General features: G+C 34.8%; 1 protein-coding gene across 5 annotated transcripts; it reads left to right on the plus strand.

The window, feature by feature from the left end:
* The first annotated feature begins 1,643 nt into the window (after positions 1–1,643).
* LOC133803373 (transcription initiation factor TFIID subunit 5-like) lies at positions 1,644–8,906 on the plus strand. 5 transcript variants are annotated; one of them, XM_062241387.1, is made up of 19 exons: positions 1,645–1,859; positions 2,452–2,748; positions 3,287–3,368; positions 3,464–3,542; positions 3,738–3,835; positions 3,932–3,988; positions 4,281–4,368; positions 4,457–4,566; positions 4,953–5,060; positions 5,199–5,350; positions 5,923–6,033; positions 6,130–6,199; positions 6,657–6,804; positions 6,887–6,957; positions 7,564–7,680; positions 7,837–8,102; positions 8,203–8,298; positions 8,402–8,479; positions 8,554–8,906. In XM_062241387.1, the coding sequence occupies exons 2-19, from the start codon at positions 2,564–2,566 to the stop codon at positions 8,699–8,701; spliced, it is 2,064 nt and encodes a 687-aa protein (XP_062097371.1). In that variant the 5' UTR covers positions 1,645–1,859; positions 2,452–2,563; the 3' UTR covers positions 8,702–8,906. The 5 variants fall into 5 exon arrangements, with proteins under 5 accessions (XP_062097375.1, XP_062097371.1, XP_062097373.1 ...); XM_062241389.1 differs by having other exon boundaries at positions 6,887–6,948; XM_062241390.1 differs by having other exon boundaries at positions 4,281–4,338.
* The last annotated feature ends 690 nt before the right edge of the window (positions 8,907–9,596 follow it).

Genomic DNA, 9,596 nt, shown 5'->3' on the forward strand with positions numbered 1-9,596 from the left:
ACGACTTTGGCCTCGTGGCTGTGACGAGGAGGACTTCATCTAGGTGCTTGGGGTGTCGTGGGGAAGGACAACTCTAGTTTGCTCTTGGGTTCGACGAGGGGTTCGACTCGTCTTCACGAAAAAGTGCAGCTGGTGTGAGGCAGAGGTTTTTTCTTCAACCCTCTCTTTTTGTTTTCTTTGTTTAGAGTCATGCATTTCTATTTTTCTCTGTGCGATGGGAATTATTTTTTCGAATTCATAATTTATGGGATTTGCAACACAGTTTCAGTAAGATTTTTCTACGAGTTTTATTTTTTTGCTTCAGATTTACGATTATATTTCATAGCCATGAGTTTGTTCTATGATAGATTTTATTATATGTTTTGATTTGTGTTATACCCAAAAAAAATAGGAGAATGCATTCTAGGAGAACTAAGGGGAGTGGTCCTAGGAGACCCCAAGGAGGATGTGGTCCTAGGAGACCCCAAGAGAGTGATCCTAGGAGAACCCAAGGATGAGGTCCGAGGAGAACTCAAGAAAGTGGCACTAGGAGACCCCAAGGAGGATGTGGTCCTAGGAGACCCCAAGGGTGTGTTTGAGGTAAGCCTCCCAAGGTTTCCTAAGTGTTGGCTCGAACGTGTCCAAGGTAAGTAGCTAAGGAGGAGGAGTCCCATGCAAGCCAAGAATGGAGACTTAGATTTTGCCAAGGAGAGCCTACACTATGTCCGATCAGACATAGTTGGGAGATGCTAAAGGGGAGTGCCTTAGGCTTGTCCAAGGAGAGATGTCAAGGAGGATGCCTTGGACCACCTTGGTCCAAGGAGAAGGCAAGAGGAGGATGCCTCGGACCACCTTGGTCCGAGGAGAAGGCCACAAGGTCCGATCGGAACTTGATTGGAGAAGGTATGCTCGGACTTGTCCGAGGTAAGAAGCAAGGGTGTTGGCTTGGACCATCTTGGTCCGAGGAGAGCCATGCATATATCACCTTGGTCCAAGGAAAGCTTGAAGGAGTAACCAACATGCATGTGAGACTACGTCAAAATCCCAAGAACAACTTCAACAAGATATGCGGGAATCTCTCATTCTTCCCACAAATGGGGGGTTTGTTACATTTCGAATTTTGAATATTTCTTGTAATATAAATATAAGATGAATAATAAAATATCCCTATCATAAGGGGATATCAGTTGAGGATCTCAGGCCTATAAATAGAGAGCTTATGGGATGAGAGAGGGGCTTCTGCTGCTTCTTCTTTCTAGAGAGAGAAAATTGGGTCTGTGTATTCTAGAGAGAGAAAGTACTTATATTTGAGAGAACTCTTGTATTTTCACAATCTGTACTGAAGAAACTCAGTTGGCTCAGTCCATCTGATCTTGAGTATAGATCTATAAATCACAACTCTAAGTGGATTAGGCTATTACCGACAATCGGGGCTGAACCACTATAAAAATCCTGTGTGTTATTTACTTTTCTTGTTTATACCGTCTGTTGTCGTTTACATTCTCTTGAAGGTTCGCCGTATTTGACGTTCTCACGTCGTTGGCTAAAAAGCCAGTCAACAATTTACAAGTATCATATTTATGAATTTGTTTTATCTTTTGTTTAAGATTTGTGTATCAAAACTGGTTTTAGATTTCAATTTCATATCAGATCATCAATGTATATGTATATATATATGTGTGTATTTGTGTTGTTTGGCCTTGTTATTCTATTTTACTGTTTCTTAACAGCTTCGTTAGCTCTGTTAGTTTCTAACTTCTCCTCTGTATAAAAGGAGCTGATTCCTCTTAATCGATAAGATCAGTAAATTACTCAAATAAGATGGATTTCGGAACAAAATGGGCTTGATTTCTTGGACTTGAGTGAGAACCAGCTTGAAGGTGAGTTTCCAGAAATCCCAAAATCCATCACATTACATTTCTAGCTGTTTCTTTTCTTTTCTTTTTCAGTGTAATTACATTGTTGTTTTGAAAGTTGATTATTTTAGCACTCTAATAGAGGATGTGTTCAATTTGAAGCAAATGAGGTTTATTGCAATGGATTTGAGATGATATAAGTTACTGGGACTTTGTTCAAGTAGTTGAACTTTGAGGAATAATGAAAATAATTGTCTTTGATTGAGTGTTTTTATTTAAGAGTTCTGTTTTTTTTTTTTTTTTGTATAAATTGAGCTCTAAATTTACTTATCTGGGTCCCTTTTTCAACGGTGATTGGGATTCTTGGTTTGGAAGTTGAAACTCTTATTAGAGATTATAATGAATTTGGGAAAGATCTTTTTCGTGGGTTAGTCTTTTCATATAAATATATTGTTGAAAATGTGGGTGTTTGACACTTTTTTTATAGACATTTTGAGGCATATTTTAAAGTGAAACTGAATCCACTATACAATTATTAGTGAAAAAGTCTGAATAGATTTGTGTTCTCCTCACCTCAGTGAATATTTCAACAATATCTTTTTCTTATATATTGAAGGTTGAAGCCCAATTTACTACACACCGATTTTGGTTTCTCTCTCTATTCCCCTCCTCTCTCTATTACAATTCAGATTTTGCAGTGGGGAAGAGGCAGAAGTGGAGGTTTAGCAATGGACGAAGAGAACATACTGAAATTCGTGACAGCATACCTGAAGAAGAAAGGTTTCAAGCAAACCGAGCATGCTTTCCAGGAAGAACTTCACCATAATAAGACCACTCACAATTCCTCTTCTCTGATTTCTTCTACTTCCCAATTCGATGCCGATATCGCCAAGCAGCTTCTCTCCTTTTTCGAGTACTCTTCTTTCTTTCTTATTTGATCTTTTATATTCTGTATATGTATTATAAGCTAAGAACATACAATAAATCATTAGCAAGTTTAAGTAAGAACTAGGGTTTTGTTTACACTACTCGAAGGAGAACTTTGTTCTTAATTTTTTTACCTTCAAGATGATATGCTGGGGTTAAAACCTTTGTGAAATTTCTGAATTTGGGTACGTCATTATGATTTTTCGTAAGGGTGTCTTAACCGAAAACACACGCACACGTAGTTGTACCCACACTTAGCAAGAATCATGAATTTGAGCAATGTGTTGTTGGGTATTTGGCTTGAGAGGTTACTGGTTGTCAAACTATGGGTTTGTGATGAAGTTGGGAAAGAACATGATGTGTAGATCGAAGAAAAATTATTTTTAAACCTTGAATGTCCAGGGGTTACTTTATAAAATGTTGTGTTACTTTGAAACTGGTCGTTCCTCTTCATACTTTTAGCGTAATTCATCTTTACGTACTGAAGAGTTTGTTTCGTTCTTTCATGTGTATTCTTTTTTCAGATCGGAGATTGGTCCAGTACAATATCAGGATGGGTACAGCAAGTTGAGGTCATGGACATATAGCTCCCTAGATTTGTACAGGGTAACTAATTCTCTGAGTTATATGTTTGTTTAATTATTTAATATCTTAATATTTGTGGTTAAACTGTTTTTAAGTAGCCTCACTAATGTTTACAGCACGAGTTGCTTCGCGTTCTATATCCGGTGTTTATCCATTGCTTTATGGATCTAGTTGCAAATGGTCATATCCAAGAAGGTATGCTTTGATTTGATCTCCTCTTCTTTATTTTTACCTATATTGAAGTACAGATTTAGTGGATTATCCTAATACCTAAAGTCATATTTTACAGAAATTGTTGGTTTCTACTGTTGTATTTTAAAAACTGTCATCATTGCACTACTATTCTAATGATGGATTTCAAATTTATGTATTTATGATTGGCATTTCAAGCTCGGGCATTCTTCAATAGCTTTCATGAAGACCACGAAATGATGCACTTATGCGACCTTCCGAAATTGGAAGGAGTTCTCTCTCCATCTCATTTGGAGGTCATTAATCTATACCTTTACTCTTGCATTCCTATCCAATTCTTTAATGGTGTTTCTTGAACTTTTTTATTTTTTGTTTGTCCTGTTCTTCTTCAGGAGATGGAATTTGCTCACTCTCTTAGACAAAGCAAAGTCAATATAAAGATTTGTCAGGTATAATCTTGGTTCTTGTTAAGGTCATAACTTTTCTTTAATCTTCTTTTCTTGTCATGTCAAACTGAAATGATGCAGGTAGCTGCTGTGCCAGCAGAGTTGAAGGGCCATTTGTAATTTATTAATTTATTGCTGAGTTATGAATAACCTATGCACTGTATTAGTGTGTTGGTATTATGCACAGTCTTCTGGAAGGATGTCAAAACCGTTGCTTATGATTGCTAGTAACATACGTATACTTGAATCAGTGAGGCAGCAGTATAAAAAAACTCATGATTTGTTGTCTTCTCAGTATTCCTATGAGCTTCTTCTGCAATTTCTGCATAAGTCTCAATCTACCACTGTACTTGGTATTATCAATGAGCATATCAACTTTCAAGGTACACGTTTCTTCTTTTACTGCTTATGTAAACATGCTTCCTTTATTTTTATATGATGTGTAATGTATGCATGTGTACTGGTTTGCAGTTTCTCCTGGACAGCCCAACTTAATTTCTGATGATGCGGAGGCTGTTACATTGACTGGCAGCAGCCAGGATGCAGTCAGTCAGATTAATCAGAAGGAAATACATTGGGGGGTGAGTCAACAAAGTTATCTTGTTTCAATCGGTTTTGCTTTTTTCTGTTACCCCCTCTTTGTGCTCTGAGTATTACACTTATGATCCATTGATTCATGTTGGTATGTTGAAGTTAAAATGGAATCTAAATGTCTTTTATTCATTCCTTTTTCATTTGTCTTCTGATCTCAGTATTTATCACATGTTTTTCCCTTTTTCATTTTCATTCATATTTAGGAATGGTAAGCGTCATTCTTCTTTTCTAAATTAATTATTTAAAACTTGGTCAAACTACAGAGAGTTATTTAGTAGCCTAAAAGAGGTTTTTTTTTTTTTTTTCTATATGACAGTTTCCCATATATGTTTGTTAGTAATAGGAAATTTAAGTAATTGCCATATTTTTATAGTTGCTGGAAGACTCTTTGGAAGAACGCTTGGAAAAGACTGGGGGTTTGCTTTCTGATTCTGAAAAGGCAGAAGGAGAAACTAAAGAGTCGGAGTGGGAGGAAAATAAGGTACAAAAATGTTTGGTTATTTCTTTTACTATCCATATCTGTGTAACCTCTGTTTAGACCATGTTTGTGACTGTTTAGTTATAGGATATTTATTTGGCATCCACTCTTGTGATGCGTAATATTAACTCGTGTGTTCAGAAAAGATCAGCAGAAGGAGGAAAGCAGGGCTCATCAGTTAAAAAGCTGAAAAAAGACAAGGCAACGGGAGCAACAGGGAAAGCCACTCGTCCTAAGACAAACATTGTAACTATGGCACCAAGAGTCAAACCAGAGCTTCCTTTGCCTACAATGTATTCTCTCGCTTTCTCCCTCTTTCTCTTATGTAATTTATACATCTTTCTATGTATTTTTGACCTAGGATGTGCCTATTATTAGAAATTCCACATATTTAATTGGGGGTAATGTAGCATAGAATCCATGCAGGGCTTCAAATTATTTTGATGAGTAAATGTTTGGAGAAACTGAGATAAATTAAACATGTGATGTTGACATAATGATGTGGACACTAAAATTACTTTTTTGTATGACAGGATTCTGATGTTTGAGTGTAATTTTTTCAACCTATAAGATATGAGGACACATATTTTTAGCTTTTGTATAGCTTGAGGAACATAGTTTATGTATATTGGTTTTGTGTGAATGTGACTATTCTCGATAGTTTACATAGATCTTTTTATGATGGAATATGTTGTTTCCAGTTTTAATTCTCTCTGCCAATCAAAGTCTTTCAGAGGGATTTAGTCTTAGTGTTTGCATACCTATGATGTTTATTCTAGCAAAAAAAAGGGAAATCTACCACTATTTTTGTAATGTTAACTTTTGATCTAGGTTATTTGATTAATCTTTTATTTTGTTGCTTCAGTTCAGTAGAGGTTGAGCAGTCTATACTTGATGACTTGAGAAACTGTGTACAGCTGAGCAGTGTTGCTCTGCCATCCGTTAGTTTTTATACATTTATCAATGCACATAATGGGTATTGTCTTTGATTTTTTTTCGGTTCAACATTATCTTTCTGTTCTAGTAAAAAAAAATTTCTCAATTTCTTGTCTTCCTGTTTTTCTTTTTCTAGTTTAAACTGTTCAACTATATCCCCTGACGGGTCATTGGTTGCTGCTGGATTTTCAGATTCATCGCTGAAGGTTTGTTCTTGATTACATTTTCGTTGCATGTGACATGTCAATTGTTTGTGTTTTCTACTAAATTTGGTACACATTGTGCATATTTGGGATATGGCAAAGCTTGGGCAACAGGCTGTTGGTTGTAAGTCAATCCTCTATTTCTACTGTGTTGAGATATTCTTGTACATAAATCAAAGTTAAAAAAAAGATATGCACGTGTTTTACAGTGTATAAATTAGTCTAGGATATATAGACACACAATTTATGCCTTCATAAATTGCTAGGTTTTTTCGGCTGTAAGTGCAACAAACATTTGGTTAAAAAATTGTTGGCAGTCATGGAGTTAAAAGCTAGTTAAGGATGGTAATATCTCTTCAGGTTTATTAAAGCTATGTTAGTTTGCTGACATGTATGTTTTGTTTGCTATGTATTCTGTATTTTGGTCAAAGCATATCTTATTTTTAAAATACTGCTGCAGGGTGACGATGATGCAAATCCAAATGAGTTTGGTTCAAATGGAGGAAAAAGACCCTATACCTTATTTCAGGGGCACTCAGGACCAGTTTATTCAGCTTCTTTTAGTCCTATGGGAGATTGTATACTTTCCTCTTCAGCCGATTCAACAAGTACAGTCATCTATTCTCTCTCCCTCTTTCCCTCTTTCCCTCTTTGTTTTGTTTATGAAAGAATTACATTGTTTTCGTGCAGTTCGGTTATGGAGCACTGAACTAAATGCAAATCTTGTTTGCTACAAGGGTCATAATTACCCAGTATGGGATGTACATATCTCATCATTTTCAGTTGTAAATTGTTCGTATGAGCAGTTCTTTTGCAGCTTTGTTGTTGATTTAACATGAAATGAGTGGCCAATATATATAAGTGTGTGTGCATTCTCCTTTTTAGTTTCCTTTCTTGCCCACTTAAACATTTGCCCTCTATTTGGAATTTGGATTCTAGGATGGAAAAAAGAAAATCCAAAAAGATTTTTTTTCTCTCTTGTTTGGATTCAAATAAAAGTTGAGATTTTTTTGTGAGAAAAAAATGAAAGTTAAATCGTGTAATTTTCTAAAATTTATAACTTTTATAAATATATTCAATAAGGGGTTATAGAATTTTAGATTTTCCTCTACTTTACTTTTTTACTCTCAAAAAGAATTTGCTTCTTTAAATTCAAGTTAAAAAAAAAAGCGATATTAGGGGTATTGGTTTTACTTTTGTACCTATTCAATTACTTGTTTTATTACTATTTTCTGCCATACAATTGTTTTGACTTCTTTACTTTGTCTCTTCTCTTTCCCTTCACCACATTAAATAATGGTCATCTTTCCTTACTAATGATTTTAATGTTATCTATTAACTTCTTTGGTTATGAATTCTCGGAGCAGTATAGTCCTGTAGGACACTATTTCGCTAGTGCATCACACGACCGGACAGCAAGGATGTGGTCTATGGAAAGAATACAACCTTTGCCAATAATGGCAGGGCATTTATTTGATGTTGATGTTAGTTTCTCTCTGACTTTATTACTTTGATGTTATTTATATTGTTGAACAACAACAACGTTAATCCAGAAGAGTGCTTTAATGTTATCTAAACTTACTGATCTAGTCTAGTTCTTATACACTAATTCTGATTGAGGTTTCATTTATCATTATCAGTGTGTGCAATGGCATGCCAACTGCAACTACATTGCCACTGGTTCTAGCGACAAAACAGTTCGACTGTGGGATGTCCAGAGTGGGGAATGTGTCAGAATATTCATTGGTCACAGGAGCATGGTCTTGTCTTTGGCAATGTCATCTGATGGTCGTTATATGGCTTCTGGTGATGAAGATGGTGCAATAATGATGTGGGATCTTTCAAGTGGCCGATGTGTTGCGCCTTTGATGGGTCACACTTCGTGTGTGTGGACTCTTGCTTTCAGGTGGGTGATCTTTATGGCCCCCAATAGAATTGAATTGAAAAAAAAGTATGTCATGTGATTATCTTTTTCTCGGGGATAATTTCTAAAATTGTTGCAACAGTGGTGAAGGTTCGGTTCTTGCATCTGGGTCAGCTGATTGCACTGTGAAACTATGGGATGTATCAACAAGCACAAAAGTCTCAAAGACTGAGGAGAAGTAAGTTTTATGATGAAGTAGGAATTTTGTTTTTGTTTTGTGTTTATGGATTTTATTGTGGTCAGATAGATTTATGAAAGGAATGTATGTTTACTTGAATCAGCATAAGCGGGAATACAAGTAGACTTCGATCGCTGAAAACTCTACCAACAAAATCTACCCCCATCTATATAGTTTGCTGGTAAGTGCCCAATTTCCAATTAAAGAATTCTATCACATATGAATAGTTCGCTAATCTAATTCTAATGGGTGCAGTTTTCTCGGAGAAATCTTTTATTCGGAGCTGGGGTCCTTTCCAAAGTTGTATGAGATAATTTTTTTTCATCTCTTTTTAGCTTTGGTGCAATCACCAGGTCTAGTTAGCGTACAAATTTGTTGTATTATTATTTCATTTTCTAGTTAAATGGGAACATAGTAGGGTGGTACAACAGACATCGAGAATGAGAAAAAGCCATTAGTAAATCTAACTGCCATTATTGAACTATGAAAATAACTCGCATAAGTGAAACTCATTTACATAAAGGACACATCAGAACGCATAATTGATTACTGAAATGTACCATACATTCAAGTTTTTTATGCAATGACACTTGATTAGTTTAGTCAAAGTACCATCAGTTTATACATGTTTGTGTGTACTTTCAATCAATTAATTTTTTTTCTGTTTGTATTTATTTCTACTGCAATTTTGTAATTATTATATTAATACTTGTAATAAACCAAATCAAAGGGAAAATACATTACATGTTTTGTGATGTACCTACTCTCTAACGGTTTACAATAATTTTCAAATAATGTACAATATCGAAAATAGAGTTTAGTTTAAACACATTTGTGTATATTTTATATATATATATATATATGAAAATATTTTATTTTGAATCTTATTTTTTGCACGGTATTTTTTTAAATTTTATAAATAGGAAGTAGTTCTAGGATGTAGGTACAACACAAAATGTAATGTACCGAAGATTTTCCCCCAAATAAAAAATATGGGTGCATCTTCAGTGCAGTCACGTTTCTGTGCACTTAATTTTTGTTTTTCAGTTATTTTTTGTATCTAAATAATTATAATTCAAATTTATTTTTATGTGATGGTGTACATTATAGTAATTTAAAACATTTTGCAAATTTTTAAGAAATTTTGAATAATTTACAGTGTCGAAAATAAAGTTCAAACAGTTTGTTGTATACGTGCATTATTTTTTTTTGGGAAATTTACAAAAATACACTAAAAGTTAAAAAAAATATGAAAAATACGGTACATTACAAAAATACGGAATTTTTTGATAAAAACA

The sequence above is a fragment of the Humulus lupulus genome, chromosome X (genome assembly GCF_963169125.1).
Source record: "Humulus lupulus chromosome X, drHumLupu1.1, whole genome shotgun sequence".
Lineage (NCBI taxonomy): Eukaryota > Viridiplantae > Streptophyta > Magnoliopsida > Rosales > Cannabaceae > Humulus > Humulus lupulus.

Coding starts and splice junctions, on each gene's coding strand:
- LOC133803373 (XM_062241387.1), top strand. CDS start 2,564: ATGGACGAAGAGAACATACTGAAATTCGTGACAGCATACCTGAAGAAG. Junction 4,369..4,456: donor TGAGCATATCAACTTTCAAG/GTACACGTTTCT, acceptor ACTGGTTTGCAG/TTTCTCCTGGACAGCCCAAC. Junction 5,061..5,198: donor CGGAGTGGGAGGAAAATAAG/GTACAAAAATGT, acceptor TCGTGTGTTCAG/AAAAGATCAGCAGAAGGAGG.